Raw genomic sequence first — 21,489 nt, 5'->3', positions numbered from 1 at the left:
GCCATGGTATTATTAGTCAAAGAAGCGGATAAGCTAACCCTGGGACAAAACTTAAATGTAAGAGTACCTCATTCTGTTGTTACCCTAATGGAAGCTAGGGGGCAAGAGAATGAAGGAAGGCTGGTGGATACTTCCAGATCATAGGGTCTATGTCCCAGAACAGTTAGCCCATAAGATAGTCCTCCAGCAGCATGAACTCACTCATTTAGGGAAGACTGCCCTAGAAGCTTTGTTAGGCAGATACTACCTAACTGCCCATCTTCCCTCCTTATGTGCCCCAGTCTCTCAGCGTTGCCTCCTCTGTGCTCAGAACAATGCCAAACAGGGTCCTATAGAACTGATAGGAGTTCAGCACTGTGGGCAAGCTCCCTTTGAGGACTTAGAAGAAGATTTTACAGAAATAGGGCCTAGCAAAGGAAATAAATACCTACTAGTCTTTGTTTGCACCTTCTCAGGCTGGGTCGAGGTATATCCCACTTGCACAGAAAAGGCGAGAGAAGTCACTAAGGCATTGCTGAAGGACATAATTCCGTGGTATGGAAGGCCTCTGACCATAGGGTCCGATAATGGCCCAGCCTTTGTAGCGGAAATAGTACAACAGGTAGCCAAGGCTTTAGGAATTAAATGGAACCTACATACAGCTTACAGGCCTCAGAGTTCAGGGAAAGTACGTAGAGCACATGAACCGGACTCTCAAGCAGACAAGAACCCAGGAAAGAAATCATCCCTGCATCCTGCTCAGAAAAAACCAGCTGACTCACCTTTCTTTTTAAAACTGTTATGGGATTTGGGGAACCCAAGTAAAATACTATGTATTCAAAACTGAAATACAGGACATTGAATTCTTCAGTGTTTTTCAGTAATTATTTCAATGCATATATTTTTTTTGCTTATGTTTAAATCTAAACTACATTTTTTTCTTAGCTCCAAATCAACCATTTCTTGGTAGGTAAGTGTAGAATCACCACAGGCACTTCTCAACATCAACTGCAATCCTATTGTTTTCCCTAGACAAATGACACCCATTAGTTTGTTGAGTACACTTCAGTAACACTGTTTTTGTTTCTCTCTACTTATCAAAATCTCACAGAAATAACTGCATTTGCATAGTTAAGCTTTAAACAACACTAGCTGCCAGTATGTGAAGCAATAAATAGCTCTAAGGAATGCAGTAAACACTGAGGTTTATTGCCAAATTACTAAAGGTAATACTGATTACTGTTATTAAAATTCCAGTAGCTATCAAAAAATTGCCCAAACATGTACTCCACATTCAAGCCCATATTTCAGATTAGTCCTCTTTTATTTAACTTTTAGGAAGAGCAGAATGGCTTAATTTAGGTCAATAAAAATAAACAAGAAACAACAAAAACTTTTTACCAAGCAGGTTTAGAAATTGTAAACTTCTCTTTGGGTCATACGTAGTCTTCTGACATTGAAGTTAATACAGAATTTTATTTTCTGCTATGGCTATACATTTTTGTTTCAAGATCTGTTACAAGAAGGAATTTGTTAAAAGGTCGTCTCTACCACTTCCACAAAATTTGATAACAAAAACCCCACATGCACAGGTATATTAGTTAACTATCATCTAGAAAATTAGAAAGAATTCTCTAAGGCTTTAAGGAAAGATAGAAATAAGGAAAGGAAAGATTAGAAACAGCACTGACTAGGTAATGAAGATCATTTTGAGTTGTCTTTTGCCATTATCTCCAAAATATCTCTCTGTTATTCCTACAATCCCTCATAAAAAGTTCATTAAAAATATATATCTTATAATTTACCTTATTGTTCTGGTGACTATGTTCTGCTAAGACAGGGTTTCTCAGTTTCAGCACCACCAACATCTTCGCTAGGTAATTCTGCATTACTCTATCCCCCACCTCTACCCCTACATATCAGTTTAGAAATACAAATCAATAAATGCTTTGTAAAGGCATACAATTCTTGGAACAGCAAAACATATCTGAAGAAAATGCTAAAATACATCTTTAAATGCGTCTTTATACTTCTAAATATGTGCAAGCAGTTTTTTAAAATAAGTTATGTTTTAATTTCATTTCAATACCTAGGGGTATTTATTACAGTTCATCACTTGAGTAGATTGTCTTGCAGAAAACTTCCCACACATCCATTCCCTTTTACCTCATCTTGAGGCTGCATGACCTCAAGTCTTCATTTCAGATTTAATCAAGAACAAGATGGTTCTTATCATCTCTATGTCCTAATTACAGAGGCTGTGTGACAGAAAAAGTCCACACAGAGCTAATCAATAGAGAGAGGGGGAACATGCCTGAGACTGATGACCCTGTTTGAAACCTTAGTTCTAGCCTTTCTTGAAATCAGATCCATTGGATTTTCAATAAATCTTTATTGATTGCATGGTATATTCCAAGTATTATTTTTGTTGCTGAAGATACAATAGTGAATAAAACAAAGTATCTGTCATTGTGAAACTAATATGTTTGGCATACTGATAGGTAAAATAACACAAAATAAATAGAGTGCACATAGGGTTAAAGTAAAGTAGGTATGTATTCTGAGACATTTTATTGTTATTTTTTAATATATAAGGTAATGAGGAAGGACCATTTTGCTAAGGAGAAACCTATGGGAAGGGAAGACAAGACATAAGCCATGTGAATGTCTTGGAAAGGAGCATTTCAGGCAGTGAAAACAGCAAGTGGAATGGTCCCAAGGCCGGCATGGCCCCATGTGCAAAGCAATGTCCTATGCCTGTGGTCAGCAAACTGCGGCTCGCGAGCCACATGTGGCTCTTTGGCCCCTTGAGTGTGGCTCTTCCTAAGCCTGAGGAGTACCTTAATTAAGTTAATAACAATGTACCTACCTGCCGGGGCCCAACCCCAGCAGGTCCAGGGGTCCCCAAAGGTGTGGACGGAGTCGGCGAAGAAGGAATGACACGGGGACAGTGTTCAGTTGATCAGCAGCCTAGCCAGGATCTCTAGCCTGGATCTCCAGAGAGGTTCTGCTTCGGATCTCCAGCGAGGTTCTGTAGCCATGTTCCCTCGCTAGGTTCTCCAGCCAGGTTCTGTCCAGGCTCTCCAGTCAGGTTCAGTGTCCAGGTTCCAGTCAGGTTCTCCTGCCAATCTCTGTAGTCAGGTTCAGTCCAGGATCCCTTGCCATGTTCTCCCGCTAGGCTCTGTCTCTAGGCTCCGTGTAGGTTCTGTCTTCTGAATTCTGTCTCCTGAGTTCTGAGTCTTTCTGTCTTGTTACAACTGTATTTATACCAGTTGATTCAATCCTATCAATCTCTATTACAAAGGTTAGGGCGTTTCTTATCTCCATTCCAGGGAGAAAAGATTATGTAGTTTAAGCATGATTGTTTGTAGTTAAAGGGATTAATTACCCGCCTGGCACTTAGTTGAGGGGTTTTATTCCCTCCCTAACTTCAGGGGAAAATCCCTACCTGGGGATTCAACCTTTCTCTGAGTGGTGACTTTGGTTAAAACACAGCGCCAAGAAGGTGAGCAAACATATTAAGAACCGTATGCCATATATGCCAGGTCCCTTGAAACAGCAAGGATGGACCGGCTCCCGGGCAAATTCCCCCTTTTTTATTTTTTAAAAGCAAGCATTAAAAAGAAAAACCTGAAACGCTCTCTTGTATCCATTTTAAGAGTAGGATTGGCGCTTTCTGCTATTACCTGAGTCCTGATCTATCACCCCAGGGAGAGCTTGCCAATCCTGCACTTTCCCGGGGTGGAAAGGCTGCAGTGGGGTTAAGGATAAGGCTCCTTGGGCCTACCTTCTCCCATGCCTCTACATTTACCTTTCCGGCACCTTTCCTTCCTCAGAAAAGCATGGACATATTTCTTGTATAAAATGTTCTGTCTGACTGGGAGTAACCTTAATTCCTCTGCTAATAAGCATATATGTTAAAAGATCAATACAGAGTCTTCTTTCTTTGGACTCAGTATGGCACATCTTCTCAATCTAAGAATCAATACAGAGTCTTCTTTCTTTGGACTCAGTATGGCACATCTTCTCAATCTAAGTTCTGTACTATCCACCTTCTTACCCTACTTATCCTCTATAGGGGGGTCTGTAGCACCCTGGTGGAGTCCTATCCGTCCCGAGTGTGGGGTTCTCAATGGGGGGGGCTTACCTAGGGGAATCCTTTTCCAGGTGTTCCCAAAGGTGTGGACGGAGTCAGCGAAGACTATCCACCCTCTTCCTACGGTGGAGTCTGATCCGTCCCGAGTGTGGAGGTTCTCAATGGGGCGGCTTACCTAGGGGAATCCTTTTCCAGGGATTCCCAAAGGTGTGGACGGAGTCGGCGAAGACTATCCACCCTCTTCCTACGATGGAGTCCGATCCGTCCCGAGTGTGGGGCGTTTACCTAGGGGTCCCTGTTCGGGCGCCATATGCCGGGGCCCAACCCCAGCGGGTCCAGGGGTCCCCAAAGGTGTGGACGGAGTCGGCGAAGAAGGAATGACACGGGGACAGTGTTCAGTTGATCAGCAGCCTAGCCAGGATCTCTAGCCTGGATCTCCAGAGAGGTTCTGCTTCGGATCTCCAGCGAGGTTCTGTAGCCATGTTCCCTCGCTAGGTTCTCCAGCCAGGTTCTGTCCAGGCTCTCCAGTCAGGTTCAGTGTCCAGGTTCCAGTCAGGTTCTCCTGCCAATCTCTGTAGTCAGGTTCAGTCCAGGATCCCTTGCCATGTTCTCCCGCTAGGCTCTGTCTCTAGGCTCCGTGTAGGTTCTGTCTTCTGAATTCTGTCTCCTGAGTTCTGAGTCTTTCTGTCTTGTTACAACTGTATTTATACCAGTTGATTCAATCCTATCAATCTCTATTACAAAGGTTAGGGCGTTTCTTATCTCCATTCCAGGGAGAAAAGATTATGTAGTTTAAGCATGATTGTTTGTAGTTAAAGGGATTAATTACCCGCCTGGCACTTAGTTGAGGGGTTTTATTCCCTCCCTAACTTCAGGGGAAAATCCCTACCTGGGGATTCAACCTTTCTCTGAGTGGTGACTTTGGTTAAAACACAGCGCCAAGAAGGTGAGCAAACATATTAAGAACCGTATGCCATATATGCCAGGTCCCTTGAAACAGCAAGGATGGACCGGCTCCCGGCACCTACCTATATAATTTAAGTTTAAAAATTTGGCTCTCAAAAGAAATTTCAATTGTTGTACTGTTGATATTTGGCTCTGTTGACTAATGAGTTTGCCGACCACTGTCCAATGCAACTAGAATAGAAAGCCTGAGAGGATATCGGATGAGAAGTGGGAGGTGAAGTCAGGTGGGTACCAGACATGTTCTTTTATTCTGGGTGTTCTGGGGAAGCCGCTGGAAGATTTTCAGAAATAAGTGATCTTAGTTAATTTTTAAACATCTGTCTGTTGTGTCAATGAAAGGATGTTGTGTCATGGTGCGATGAGAGTAAAGTCCAGTAATGTAGGCACACATTGATGGTGACTAGGATCAGGATAAAAGAAGTGTGAGTGGTAAGAAATGGTGAACTTCTGGATATATTTTGGGACCAAGAAGCTTTGTTAATTGATAGGAAATGAGAAGGGGGCAATAAAGAAAGAAAAGTCAGAGATGATTTGAAGAGCTTTGGACTGAGAATTTGGAAAAACGAAGTCATAACTTACTGAATATGTGAAAATGAAGGAGGGCCATTGTTTTTCTAGGGGATCGGAGAAGTAAGTATTAGGAGTTGAGTATGAGACACATTAATTTTGAGATGCCGTGATAATACTACGATTTGGCTGCCAATCCTCCCTTCAAGGGACGAATAAATTATTCCCATATGTGTTGAAAATGTTGACTGCTGAGGGGTTTCAGCTGCTTGTCTTATTCAGAGAATGCCCACCTTGAAAAATTCAAACTGCTTTCTGGGGCAACCTACATCTGACTCATGGGTACAGGTATATAAAGGGCCTACCTCCTTCTACCAACCTTCTGACTCTAAAGGGCTATCGCAGCCCGAGAGCTTTCTAGGGACTAAATTGAAGCCTTTATTTGGATTGCTCTGAAGCTCAACTTCTCCTGAAACCTAATCCTGCTTCCTTCCTCTCCTTTCCACAGAACTTGATTCCAAAAAGACTCTCTAATAAACATCCTGCAACTGAATTTTTATCTCAAAGTCTTCTTCTTTGGAAACTTAACCTAAGACAGTGGTTACTTCATATCCCAAAGTAAATATTGATATTACCCTTGGAGGTGGGTCTGGAGTGTTAGGGCAGTGAGCTAAACTGGATATGTGAATTAGAACTTGTGAGCACATAACAATTTGAACCTATTAAAAAGATGAAATAATCTTAGGAGTGATTGTAAATAGGTATTGAAGATTAGAAACTTAAGCCTGAGGACATTTCAACTTTTAAGAGATAGGATAGCCAGAGAGGGTGGAGAAAAATATCAGGACACTGTGGTGTTCTGCTAGTTGACAAAATAAGTTTTTAATGAGGAATGAATTATCAAGTCTTACTGATGAATAGAGTAAGATGAGGAATTGATTTGACAATGGAATAGGAATTGGGACCACAAAAAGAACCATGTCAATTGTTTGATGTGATTGTAATCATGATTATAGTAAGGTCAATGGACAATAGGAGAAAGAAATCAGCAAAACTTTCTTCAGGAAAATATGGGTAACATATCTGAATGGTTTCCACAATGAAGGAAAGCAGAGAAATGGGTAAGTTGCAAGAGTGGTTTATGGAATGAAGGGCCATTTTTTTTTCATTGTTCTTGCTTTGTATTTTAATTGGGAGATACCACGAAGATTTTCATGCTAATGGAAATGATCACTCAGCAAGAAAGCTCATGATACAGAAAAGTAAATTGGTGATTCTGGAGCAATGTTCTTGAGCAGGCCAGAGTGGGCAGAACCTAGAATTGGTGGAAAGGACCCACACTTAAAAGGTGCTGTGTTTTCATTTTGCACTGGGCCTTGCATACTATCTAGGAATCCTGAGTGCTATTCAAAGTGTGGTCCATGGGGCAGTGTGGTCCACTCTGCAAAGTGGTCATTATCAAACATCTACACTAATAAAAGACAAACATGCAAATTGACCATACCTTCGCTATGCCTAAAGCCATGCCCACCAGCCAATCAGAGCGACTATATGCAAATTAACACAACCATGATGGCGGCCGAAAGCAAAGGAGCTGGAGAGAGCAGGAGGTTTGGTTGGCCCAATGATGGAGGAAGCAAACTTCCTGCCTGCCGTGGCCAGCTCTGAGCTCCACTCAAAGCAACAAAGTTTCGATTATAGAAGGTAAATGAACCCCAGATACCTGCTTTCAGCTGGCCGTGGCCACGGAGCTGGAGCAAGCAGGAGGCTTCCCTCCCGCCCACCCTGGCTGGCTCTGAGCTCCACTCAAGGCTACAAAGTTTCAATTATAGAAGGTAAATAAATCCCAGAATAAAAAAAAAAAGAAGAAGGAAAAAAAAGGAGAGGTGGGGAGCTTCCATCGCCGGGGGGCTTGGACAGCCTAAAAACAGCCCTAAGCCCCTCACCCAGACTGGCCAGGCACCCCAGTGGACCTCCCACCCTAAAGGGGGTGTGGCCAGCCTGAAAACAGACATCAGCCCCTCACTCAGGCTGGCCAAACCTCCATGGGGTGAGGATCCCCACTGGGGGGGGGGGGGCTTGACCAGCCTGCAAACAGCCATCAGTCCCTCACCCAGGCTTGCCAGGCACCCCAGCAGGACCCCCACCCTGATCTGGGACACCCTTCAGGGCAAACAAGCCGGCCCCCACATGTGCACCAGGCCTCTCTCCTATATAATAAAAGGATAATATGCAAACTGACCCTAACAGCAGAACGACTGGGAATGACTGGTCACTATGACATACACTGACCACCAGGGGGCAGACGCTCAATGCAGGAGCTGCCCCCTGGTGGTCAGTGTGCTTCCACAGGGGGAGCTCTGCTCAGCCACAAGCCAGGCTGATGGCTGCCAGTACAGCGGTGGTGGTGGGAGCCTCTCCTGCCTCCTCAGCAGCACTAAGGATGTTTGACTGCAGCTTAGGTCTGCTCCCCGCTGGCAAGTGGACATCCCCCGAGGGCTGCCAGGCTGCCAGAGGGATGTCTGATTGCCAGTTTCGGCCCAATCCCCTGGAGACTGGGCCTAAGCCAGCAGGTGGTCATCCCCTGAGGGGTTCCAGACGGCAAGAGGGCACAGGCTGGGCTGAGCAACCCCCTGCCCCGAGTGCACAAATTTTTGTGCACTGGGCCTTTAGTCCTATATAATAAAAGGCAAATATGCAAATATACCAAACGGTGGAACAATCGAACAACCAGTCGCTATGATGTGCGCTGACAACCAGGGGGCATGTGTGCAGAACATGGCAGTATTGGCTGCAGCGGGATGATGGAGCAGGTGAGTGGAGGTGCCGGTTGCTGTCATCAGGGCAAACCTCTGGTGGTTACTTAAAATTCTTTGCTCCTGCACCGCCACGGTCCCACCCAGTGCTCACATCTGCTTCCCGCACTGGTGCTGGCTCCGCTCACACTTGCTTCCAGCACTGGAGTCACTGCTTGTACCCTCTGCCAATGCTGGAGCCACAGCTCACACCTGCTGCCAGTGCCTGGCGCTGTTTCTGATTACATGGCACCATCAGTAGGAGTGAGCAGCAGCTGCTGGCCCTGATTGCTCCTGAGGGCTTCTCCACCTCCCCCTGCTCCTGAGGGGCAATCAGGGCAGCAGCCACCACTCACACCCACTGCTGGCGCTGGCCCCAATTGCTCCGTGCAGTCAGCGGATGTGAGCAGGGCCAGCACCATCAGCGCATGGGAGTGGCAGCGGCCGGAGCGGGGCTGCCGGCAGAGGGGACTGGAAGGCCATGGCAGGAGGGGCTGGGCAGGGGTGCAGAGGATGAGCCAAGATCTGCCTCTGTGCCCACCACAGCCTCACAGCCCACAGTTCCTTTCAAGGTTCACAAATTCCTGCACTGTTCCCCTAGTAATGATATAAAAAATTTAGACTCAATTTATCTAGAGTAAAATTTAGAGTAGATCAGAAAACTTGAAAATAATTTGACAGGATGATTTTATATCTGCTGAATCTAATGGTAAAAATTGGGCTTTTATTCCTTGTCTTTTGTCTCTTATTTTTTTAGTAATTCATTTAAGTGCATCCTTCATTACAGGGGCTTGAGAAGCATTGATCTAGTATGCAAATAGAGGAAACAGTTTAGATAAGAATAGAGAGGATGGTAGAGGGAGAGAGAGATATAAACATCCTTGAGAGAGAATCAATGATTGGCTGGCTCCTGTATGCCCCCCATTGGGGATTGAGCCCGCAACCCATGCATGTGCCCTTACCAGCAATGGAACCGTGACCTCCTGGTTCACAGGTTGATGCTCAACCACAAAGCCACACTGGCTGGGCTGAACTTTTAGAGAATTAAAAACAAAACATGAATACAGGTGCAAAGAGGCTTGGTACATGTGTGATGGAAGGCTGTAAACATCTTCATCCAAGTGTTGATGATAACTGGGAGCAGGATGTGCCAAAAGAGAGCTATTCTCCTTGTGAGTGAACCTCTGCCTCCAGGCTGAATACAAACCACAAATTGTTACTTGTGTCCACCTGTCCCACCAGGCACAGCACATCTGCTTTACGCTCTGTACTATGAGAAGAGGCTATTTCATCTTAATTTATTTTGAAGTTCAAAAGAACTTGAGAATATGGCTGTATTTCTGGCACCATATCAAGTTTTCTAAGCTACTAGCCCTCTCTGAGGGAAAAATAAGATTATTTTCACCCATTTCCTAGGTGTCCTACTTCTTGTTAAAGTATAAATCAGAGACAGAAGTGAAGTCTAACTTTTTTAAAACATGCATTTGAGTTATAGCGTACAGCTGTTCTAGGGCAAAATTGTGCATTTTTAAAAATCATGTTTACTTTCTTCTTAAGAAAGCAAGGGTCAAAGAAAAGATAATTTAAGAGATAACTGTTTTAAATGTATCAGACCTAGGGTTCTGCTTTCCCTAACCTCCCTGTTACTTCCCTGCCTTTATTCCTATAAACACACTGTAGTCTATGAAAGATTTACATGGGGCTCTGTTATACGTTGGGAAGAGGAAGGTGCACATATGAATAAGAAATACATAAAATATATGTTTTCCTCGTGTTGGACAGCTTTATATTCCTAGAGATGAAAAATCATCCCTAGATAATGTGTATCCCTTAGTGTCAAGGGCACCAAAATTGTGTTTGGAAACTTAGACATAACAGCGCATCTGCTATAAAGGAGAAAATGTTTACTACAAATTTGATTTAATTTTTGCAATAAGCAGATGCTTGGAACTGTAAGGCACATATATCTCTCCTTCTCTCAAATTATCTATCTGTCTATCTATCTATCCTACATACAAAATAGAAATTCTACTTTGGCACTAGGTAACTAATCAGTGCTCACTGTGTGTCAGCTTCCTTATGTATACTCACAGTGACATCATTCTTTTGATATAATGCTAATGATGAAAGGACCACCTGAAGTCTAGTGCAAAGAAAGACGAGAAAGTGTACTTTCCACTTCACGAGCTGAAAATGAAGAGGGGAATACATGACTGTCATTTCTCACATTTACCAAAACTGGGGTAACCTACTGAATAGAGTAAGTCACATATTTTGAAATTAAAGGGGAAATTGTCATTCTTTGGTACTGCAGTGTTAATCTATTCAGTAACACATTAAAGAACCAGAATGCTTAAAAAAAAGTGCTTCTTCAGTGGCAAAAGGGAAAATCTTCAAGTAATATATTCAAAGTGATCCCCGTAATATAAATGACACAGCAAATTCTATAGTGCAGGGCCAATTTGTAACTGCTCCAGCTACAAACCTTTCTTGAATCACAAAATTCTATTATCATCTTCAGGGGAAAATATATACTATTTTACAAGAAGGAAGGAAGGAAGGAAGGAAGGAAGGAAGGAAGGAAGGAAGGAAGGAAGGAAGGAAGGAAGGAAGGGAGGAATATTTAGAACATCTGAAGGATGCAAGAGAAACAAATTAGCACCTAAGACAAGACCTGGTAATGCAGAATGGCAGGCTATTATAGGAAAGCTTGCATTTCACTCAAACTGTTATGGAAATGGATCAATTATGTTAAGATCAAGGCAGCAGAATTTTTTCTTCAGGGCTAAAAATAATAATCCCTTGACGCATACAGTTTAAAATCTATAACTCTTGAAACTATAAATAATGAGAAGAATAAAGACAAAAATAAAATGCACATTGCAAGCTGACTAAAGCAGTCTTATGTTTATACTCAAGTAGCTTTATTAGTAATATTTATGATTTTTTTCTCAGGTAACCAGAGATAGCAACATACAACTTTTTAGTCTGTTTCTCAGCATTTTCTCTTTTCTCCTGCTATTTGTGTCTAGCTGCTTTACATTCTCTTGCTGTTTGCAAGAGACCAAAATTAAAAATAGCTACCATAATTTAAGCACCTTCTTTTTCATTTCAGCCACTGAGCTGTACATCTTACATGCTATCTCATTTAATATCTGCTTCCCTACCCCAAATACAAATCCCCCCCCGTTTTCCCTGCCCTACCAACATCAGGTTTTGCTATGTGACTTGTGGAACCATTTGTCTATCAGTGGTTCTCAACTTTCCTAATGCCGCGACCCTTTAATATAGTTCCTCATGTTGTGGTGACCCCCAACCATAAACTTATTTTCATTGCTACTTCATAACTGTAATTTTGCTACTGTTATGAATCATAATGTAAATATCTGATATGCAGGATGTATTTAGGCGACCCCTGTGAAAGGGTCATTCGACCCCCAAAGGGGTCACGACCCACAGGTTAGAACTGCTGGGAGATTGAATGTTCTTGACTTATTAACTGAGGAGTAGCCCAATGAATTGCTTTGGCTAATGGAAATAAAAGTGTGGGTAGATGTTATATGCGTTACTTCTAGGTAACAGCAATGAATTAGGTTTTATTTTGTTTTCTTGCTCACAGAAAACATTGCCTGCAGTCAGGAGATCAGTAAAGCACTCTAGACTGAGGCTGCTTCATTGGCCTCGGTTGTGGAGCAAAGAGTGCCAACTTTTTGAATGTGAAATTTGGCAACAAAAACCTAGCTAGCCTATTCTATAATTTGGTACTTAAAAGTGAGTGTGCCCCAACAAACACCCAGAATATAAATAGCGTGAGCTTCAAGAGTGTAGAGGGCGGCGAGGAAACAGCCATTGAATGCTATAAGGATGGAAAGCCATGATAGGCAGGGATGAATCATTTAGCAAAACTGTGTGTGCAATGACTTAAAACAAATACTATGTACCAAAGGACCTCATAGATCTTGGCATCAGACTTAGCTATGTGATTAGTGTGAAGGCTTATAGATCCCTACTCTGATTAGCCCAGGAGCAATCTTATGACTTGGTTTGGCAAATGAAATGGAGGCAGAAGGGCTGTGTGTCACTTCTGGAAGAAGCAGTAAGAGCCGGTTTATGGTTTATTGTGCCTTGCTTTTCACTCTGTCAGAGAACAACAGTGTCACGGATAGAGCCTGCTCCATCCTTCTGAGTGGAGTGACAATGATGAAGAAAAAAGTTGGAATTGGTCAACAATAGACACAGGGTAAGATGTAAACCTTTTTAGTTATAGATCATTGAATTCTGAAATTGAGCATGTGTGCAAATATAATCTAGCTATCTTTACCGATTAAATAAGTAAAGAACTTGAACAGTGCCTGCCTCTGTACAACCTGCAATGTGCCACTCAAGTATTAGATATTACTATTATTATATGAGGATGAAAAGGATGGTGATGATACAAGAGAGGAGGATTATGTAAGAAAGGAGGATTATGGTAATGGTGGAATATGAGTCAGATAAAAGGGTGATTTGGAAGGAAATAATGCTCTTGTAAGGAGAGAAGACAGCTGAGACCTTATATTGGAGTAAAACACATAGTCCTATTTGGAAGGATTGGCTCATTTTTAGAGTGATGCAAGTAGATAACCATTTCAGAGGGACAAAGATGGAAAAAGCTGTTGGACTTAACTCATGTCAAGAATTTCAATATTGGGGAAATTGGCAACATCTCCATGGGTGTGCTGGTAAAAGTTTAACAACCAGCTCTGGAGTAGGAATACATGATTTGTTGCATTTGTCCATCTCTGTGACATAAATCCAACCACCATGGCCGATTGCAAGCTAACAATGATACATAACTGAACGTGCCGTTGGAGAGCGATGCACACAGCGGGCTCTTGTGATCTCAAGTGCACAATGTGGCTCCAGCGCACCATCCTAACTGGTCTCACTGGCAGCAGATCAGAAAGATATAGAAACATGCTGGGAGACAAAAAAAAAAAAAAAAAAAATCTCACCTATTGCTAACCCCAGTCAGCATAAGGCATTTGAAAGAGAAGAGCACTGGGTAGCACTTTCCTTTACAGAACACCATCAATCAAGCAGCCAGGCAAAACAGCATTAATTCACTGAGAAAAATTGCAGCCTCCCAAACAACTTTTATATAAAATGCAAAGAAAACACTTAAAAGGGGGAGGGGAGACACAAAGATTGTTATCTAGAAAGAAACCGCTTTGATCTCAGTCAAAACAGATTATTTTGAAGTCAGTCTGCTCTTATCTTTGAAAATATTTCCCCACAAATTCTGTTTTCCTAAATTGAGCAGTGAGTCAGCACTGGGTAGTGGACCTATGTGTGGAAAAAAAAAAAATGGGATGCAGCTAGGAAGACCTCTAATGCTTCTGTTATTAGAAGTCTTTGGAAGAGTAATCTGATGGAAGCTTTTGGGTTTTTAAGTCTCTGGTTTAAATTCAATCTCAGTTGATCATGAGCAGAAGTGGATGGCTAGTGGCCTATGAAAGACACCTTGATTGTGTCACCCCAGTTCTTTCTATAGAGACGCCACTGCGATTGGCACCCTTTCTTTTGCTTCTATCAGAAGCACAAAGGGTGAATAGAAATGTCATTTCAACCATTTTCTCAGCTTTTGTACTAGAGAAATCTGAAATATGAAAAAGGCCAGCTCCTTTCATCTTTAACGCTCCAGTGGAATTATTCTCCTATAATATGATTCCAAAATCTCTCTGGGATGTATTGTAATGAAATCTGAGCTACCTCACAACTAAAATTATGTCTTACCTTATAGAAAGTTAAATAACATATAGGCGCATTCTTCAGGCATATTTAAATGTAAAACATTTAAAGTTTCTTGGCCTGATTCTAACAAATCTAATATTTATTATTCTTTACTTCTTGTTTAAATAAATAAATCTTCATATATGCAAATAAAAGAATTTCATTAAATGCACTTGTCTTAATATTTGGTTTTGGATATTTCAACATTTTAATGATTTTAAAAATATATATATATATTATTTTTTACAAAATGGAAGGGAGAGGGATAAAGAGTTAGAAACATCGATCAGCTGCCTCCTACACACCCCCTACTGGGGATGTGCCCGCAACCAAGGTACATGCCCTTGACCGGAATCGAACCTGGGACCCTTCAGTTCACAGGCCGACGCTCTATCCACTTAGCCAAACTGGTTAGGGCAACATTTTAATGATTTAACTAGCTGTTTTCCCCTCCCTAAAGAAACTGCAATTTTTTTTCTTACTTTTATTTTATCCATTAAAATCCTCCAAATTTCTATATTACTAATAAGTCTACTTTCATATAATTTTGTTTTCCACATGTTTTAATGGTAAATGAATACCAAAAGCAAACCCTTTCTAGTTACTAGAGAAAAGAGACATAATAGGTCCTAGAACAGAGGCACAGAAAAGTATCTGATAATGCCAACCAAATTTTTAGCAGCCTCAAAAATAAGTGGGATATAATGGAATGAGCCGTATTTTGGAAATGATGAGAATTCAATCAACTCTTCTTAGGTGTCATTTACTCTCTATGGGGTTCACTTTCCACATCTGGATAATGAGGTTGCTGTGTTTCATTATTTTTACATTCTTTCCAATACAAACATCCTTTAGAACCTTCACTTTTCCATCATCAGGGAAATGATGTCAATATTCAAATGGAATTTGAACAATTTATAGCTATGCCTTATGTCAACTCTTTTGATGGTAAACATTGATCCTGGGACTTTCCGAAATCATCCTATTGAAAGCTCTCCTAACCTTCAAGGTCAGCTTCCTGAATTCTCATGTCAGCAACTCCTGTCATTCCCACGTAACTCCAGAGGAAGATAAATTCTCTGTCCTATGAATATCCATAGGTAAAGCAATAAGTCATGTCATGGACCTTATGACTTTTACAGCAAGTGACAGTTACCAACACCATATGTAGTCCAACTTGAAGCTATCGATTCATTTGAAGACACAGCCTTCTCTGGGAAAATATGCTTTAGTTAGGAATATATACAAAGTGAAAACCAAAATATCATCCTGCAAGTAATCCATATGAATCAGAAGCTGCAAATGAAAATATCAGCTAAACCTGCCCCCTTCATCTAAATAAATAAACCAAGGCACAGCAATTACATGATTTGCCCATGGCCATAGATTCTATGGCATAGAATGAAGTGTGCCTCAGAATTAGACTGCCTACCATCAGCCTGTGCACCTAAAGTTATTCTCTCCATAGAACACTGCAGCAAAAATAAATCCTGCTAGGGCAAAGAAAGCCGAGACAGAAAATAACAGTCAGCTGCAGACTCTTTGGTTGCAACGTAAAATATATTCAAGTGCCTGTTTCCACTCCCTTCATTCTCTCTTGTAATGATTGCAGCTAATCCCTGCCAGCTCACATTATTTCTTCAATTGTGGCAATCAATAGAGTAGATTAGCTGTGGAAACCCTCCAACCATAGTACCCCTGCTTTCCTTTCCAGATGGAATTTCAATTGACTCAAGCGTATGCATACATGGGAGCTCCTACCGCACCCCCCTCGCCCCAACTCGCCAGGCACAAATATAAGCCCATTAGTCTTCAAGGTTGTCGCTGTGGAAATATCTACACATATACACTTGTATATATGTATATATATATTGAGAACATACCTGTAGATTTAATAAAACAGCACCAGTCCTCATGGCCTCGCTGACTTCGAGGCTATACATCACCTGTGGGAAGCGGGGAGGGCTCTGATTGTTCGGAGGAAGCACTTCAATGTACACAGTGCAGATGGAGTGCCTGCAGAGAAAGAGAAGCCAGCAAGATGGGTACAATTCTGCACACTTAATGCAGACTACCTCTGGTATTCTGTTGTGGGGTTTACAAGAGAGAAAATTAGAAATTTTTGTAGAAAATAATGATATAATTCAGAATCGAAGGGCAGGATAATAACAGCTATGACCAAAATGTGAAGTTTTTATGAAATTATCTTATTAAGATGAAAGGAAATGCCTCAGGTACTGTTCCCCCCCACTCACTTATATTGATAGTGTGAATTAAAATGAAATAGTGATCCAAAGAAGGCGAATAAATGATATTGCTTTAACCTCTGACATTATTTTGTAATGCCTCTTTAATAGCAAAAAAAAAAACAAAACATTCTGTAAATATCTGCTAATATGAGCAGTCCTTGGGGCTCACTTCCTATTAAACCAGGAGAGGATGTATTGATTAAAATAACACACGAAACAAAATAGGGGCTGTATTTTATTAGTTTGGTTGCTCACATCAATGACTTAATGTAAATGCACGTCAAGATTCAGGATCATACAGTGATCGTTGCAGAAAATAGTTGCAAACACAATAACATTTTGAAATCTTTGAGGAGTATAATGCAAACAGTTAAAATTAAATTTCATTTAAAACCTTCCATTGATGGGGGAATTTTTGGAGGATAAGAAGATAATCTATTATTACAAGAACAAAAATATTAAATTAACAGAATCAATACTTTTGACAACACTGAAATTTCTTTACACAGCAAAAGCTAAAGAAGCAAGTTGTTCAAGGTCTGTTCAGATGAAATACTGGCTAAAGTGTATTAATGAGACCTGGGAATTTACAAAACTAGTCTTCAATGTTGAAGGACTCTAGTACTGCTTGAGTTGTATGATTTAACCTTATTGTACCAATATCATGAATTATTGTTCAAAACACATATAATTTTTATTTTGGGGGCTAGAATTTTTTTTAAATCAGATCAAAGCTCTTTTTATTAAATGCTTCAATTAAAAGACATGATCACCAGAACATTTTTTTCCAAGATTATTATAATAAAACTAGAGGCCCGGTGCACAAAATTTGTGCAGGGCGGGGGTGGGGGGAGTGTCCCTCAACACAGCCTGTGCCCTCTCACAATTCGGGATCCCTAGGGGGATGTCCAGCTACCAGTTTAGGCCTGATCCCTGCAGTTGGACATCCGGCAGTTGGACATCCCTCTCACAATCCAGGACTGTTTGCCCCTAAATGCTCTCCTGCCTGCCTGCTCACACCTAACCACTCACCTGCCTGCCTGTTCAGTGTGCATCATAGTGATCGGTCATTCTAGTTGTTCCAATCATTCCACCTTAACGTTCACTTAGGCTTTTATATATATAGATAGTCTACTTTTTGAAAAGCTTTTAAGATAAATACAGATCATGGGCACTAAATATGTTTTTTATAGCTTGTCGAAGTGTATTATGCCTAAATCTAAATAGTTTCTACATACCTATAGAACATTAAGAACTTTTGAAAAACTGTAGTGAGTTTAAAAAAATATCATATTTATGTTTACTGCAATATAAATCAATCACATTTTAAATTAAACCTAAAATCTTTTAGATTTTTATAATTAAACTATCTGATTAATTTTTGCCTCTGATTTTATCACTTTAATCAAATTCTAATTTCATTTCACTTCAAAATATTTTAACCAAGCCTGCGAAATGAGAATAATAATATCTAAAGTTAGCATAAGGATTATATAATATTACACATTTACATTGGCATGTTCACTTGTGTGTATGCATGCGTATGTTTATATATGTACTAGCGGCCTGGTGTACAAAATTTGTGCATATTAAAAGGGAATTCATTAGAGAAAATATTTTAATATTGCTATTTGCCCTTTCTCTATAATAGAAATGTCAGAAATGAAAGAAAATTAGTAAAATGTATATGAAAATCTCCCTCCTGTCAGAGTCTGGGGTGTGCCACGGGACCCAGAGTCAAATCCCCACCCACCCACGTGTGCCTCGAAATTGCATGAGACCCAGACACAGTCAGCCCTACCCCCGTCAAGCCCTGCAGGGCAGGGGGCACAACCTCAGGTCCCCCAGCCTGGTGCTGGGTCGGGGGGGCAGCCTTAGTTCCCCCAACAAGCCCCGCTGGGCGGGGGGCGTGGCCTCAGTTCCCCTGGCCCCAGCGGGAGGGCACTAGGGTGTGGTATCCTTTGCATATAAGCTCTTTATTATATAGGATATGTAATACCTGTAAAAGTATATTTATCAGTTATTATGGATAAATCTTCAAAACAAGCTTTTAAACTGTACTTTATGTAATGGGGTAAATAAGCTTGTACTTACCTTAGTCATCATATTTTAGAGTTTTTAATTGCATTCTTTCACTTTTCTAGATTAAATACCTACAGGACTGGTATCCCCTCCGCACTCCCCAGAATACAGTGTGATGAGTCTTAGGGATTGGACCTTTGGAATGAAAATCCCTTGGTGTGGGGCATAAGAATCTACATTTTCCATAGATATACAAGGCTCTACACACACACACACACTCAGTTTTGGAGACCACTGTTCCAGAAGTGCCGGGAGCTGGTCCATCCTTGCTGTTTCAAGGGACCTGGCATATATGGCATACTGTTCTTAATATGTTTGCTCACCTTCTTGGCACTATGTGTTTTAACCAAGGTCACCTCTCTGAGAAAGGTTGTTTCCCCAGGTAGGGATTTTCCCCTGAAGTTAGGGAGGGAATAAAACCTCTTAACTAAGTGCCAGGCGGGTAATTAATCACTTTAACTACGAACAATCATGCTTAAGCTACATAATCTTTACTCCCTGGAATGGAGATAAGAAACGCCCTAACCTTTGGAATAGAGATTGATAGGATTGGAATCAAGTGGTATAAATACAGATGTAACAAGACAGAACTTAGAAGACAGAACCTACACAGAACCTAGAGACAGAAGAACTTCGCTGGAGAGAACATGGCAAAAGATCCTGGACAGAAACTGGCCACAGAACCTACAGACAGAACCTAGCGAGAGAACATGGCTGAAGAACCTAGAGACAGAACCTGGCTACAGAACCTGGATAGAACATGGCAAGAGAACCTGACTAGAACCTGGTGACTGAACCTGGCTGGAGAACCTGGACAGAACCTGGCTGGAGAACCTAGCGAGGGAACATGGCTACAGAACCTGGCTGGAGATCCGAAACAGAACTTTGCTGGAGATCCAGACCAGAACTTGGCTAGAGATCCCGGCTAGAGATCCTGGCTAGGCTGCTGATCAACTGAACGCTGTCTCCGTGTCATTCCTTCTTCGCCGACTCCATCCACACCTTTGGGGACCCCTGGACCTGCTGGGGTTGGACCCCAGCACAGAAGCTCTTGGCAAGTAAAACAAGCAGGCTCAACTTCTTTCTAAATTAGTAGCCCAAGGTTTTCTCTACACACTGACCTAAAGCTCTCCTCCATAACCCTATAGGTGAAAGATTCCCTTTTAAAAAGAAAAGAAAAAAATAACTTAGAACTCTCACCTGTACTCCAAATTCAAAGCTGACTTTCAAAAAGTGAGATCCTTCCTGCTGAAAGGTTCAGCTTACTGATCTGGAATACTTTACAAACATACTTACCAGAATATGAATCTCTTTCCACTTTGTGAAAGTATCTTTTACACTAAACTTACTATACTTTGTGTATTTCCTTATTCCTTCCCCTTTGACAACTTTCCCATTGGAAGGCTAAATTCTTTACATCCCCAGTACTACAGCAAGGACCTCCAACTCAGATGAGGCATGTGTACCTGTCATAGAGAAGAAACTAAAAGAAATGCAAAATGCAAAGACCTTAGACCCTGGAACAGAGAGCCTCTGTGGTCCAATCTGTGTCACCTTCATCTGCCTTCACTCCTTTGCTTCCGCTCCTCCTTTCCACAATAACTCAAATACTAGAAGAACTCATTACGTTTTTACCCCTTTAGATTGTGATCTTAGGGTTATTTGAGGAAGATCATATTTCCAAGTCTTGCATTTTTCATCTGGGAAATACTGGCACTTCCCTACAATGTGTTTAAATAAGCATTGACCTCTTTGAGGGTTCTTGCTTTGGAAGATGCTATCTCCTTTTTATCCCTAATGTCAGCATAGTGTCAGAGTTAGCTTTCCTAAAACTAGATAATAGGATTTACAATAACATGGTATCAATAATGTGTTCATATGCAGGAGTAACTCAACAGCATCAGGTAAGTACATATTAAAACAGGACAGTCACTAGATAATGTTTTATGTGAACATTTTATATGTACTTTTTATAGCTAGTATTCAATGCATAAAACTGAGCACCTGTATAATACAAATTTTATTTTTATAATGTAGCCCATAAAATGTGGATGAATATTTCTAAAAATGAAAATTGTAAAGCTTTTCTCTTTCTCATATGGCAATGAAGGTCAGAGTAGAACAAGACATGTGATCTACTTTCTTAAATAATCTTAAGATTTTTGAAAGATCCTTGAAACCCATTAATTTAACTCTCATTTTATGAGAGGATTAGAAAGTAAAAAAGATTAAGTGACTGAATTCAGGTTATAAAGTTAATTATAAAGTTAATTAGATAAACTAAAAGGCAAGGCTCCTGAATTCAAAATCTGCCTGTCTTTTCTCCCCATGTTTCACAAGAACAAATTTGGGGAGTAAATTGGAGAATTTTTACTTATCTGATGTGTGTTTCTGTGTGAGTATAAAACATCCTTAGTTTGTAATGATGGATGTTATCTTGTAGGAAGTCATAAGTTATTTCAAGTCTTGATAATTATTTATATCATGAATGAAGCATCATCCATAGCACTATTTTTTTCTAAGACCAAATAAAATATGAATAAAGAAGCAGTTGGGAAGATAGACTTAAGATGTTTAAGCCTGTGAATGGTATAATTTAAAATGATAAAAATTCATTTTTTGATATGACAATAATACTCAGTAATAAAATGCACGCAGAAGATTGTAATTTTCTATTATATGTGTCAACTTATCCTACAAGGTGTTTAGTTGTAACTCTACACTTCTACCTTGTTTCTAAAGTGAAGGTTATAGTGTTTATTTTGTTTTCTTTATTAGATTAAAAACAGAGAAATTACCGTCTTTTTTACTTTGTCTCCCAGCAATATTGTGTTAGAAAAGCTATATTTTTAGTTCAATGTAAATGGATTCTATTTTACTATTTTGGAAGTTCAGAGTGGATTCTATAGAAAGCAAAGATTTCATAATAAAACGAATATAAGAGATTCAGAGAGACTTCTCAGGGACTTCTACAAAGACAGAATCTTAAGATGCAAGATGTACTTAGATATAAAATGCATAGGGCATTACAGAGAGGGGGAAA

At 40.7% G+C, this 21,489-nt stretch overlaps 1 protein-coding gene across 2 annotated transcripts in view; it reads right to left on the bottom strand.

The window, feature by feature from the left end:
• Positions 1-21,489, bottom strand: part of PCDH15 (protocadherin related 15) — a 681,342-nt gene that overhangs the window by 213,453 nt on the left and 446,400 nt on the right. For both annotated transcript variants that reach the window (XM_059662693.1, XM_059662692.1), the window contains exon 15: positions 15,999-16,131. In XM_059662693.1, coding sequence (XP_059518676.1) covers positions 15,999-16,131 — 133 coding nt within the window. The remainder of the gene's footprint in view (positions 1-15,998; positions 16,132-21,489) is intronic.

Source organism: Myotis daubentonii, chromosome 13, assembly GCF_963259705.1.
Source record: "Myotis daubentonii chromosome 13, mMyoDau2.1, whole genome shotgun sequence".
Taxonomy (NCBI): Eukaryota; Metazoa; Chordata; class Mammalia; order Chiroptera; family Vespertilionidae; genus Myotis; species Myotis daubentonii.
Note: the sequence above shows the minus strand (reverse complement) of the source record. Positions and strands in the feature narration are given on the sequence as shown.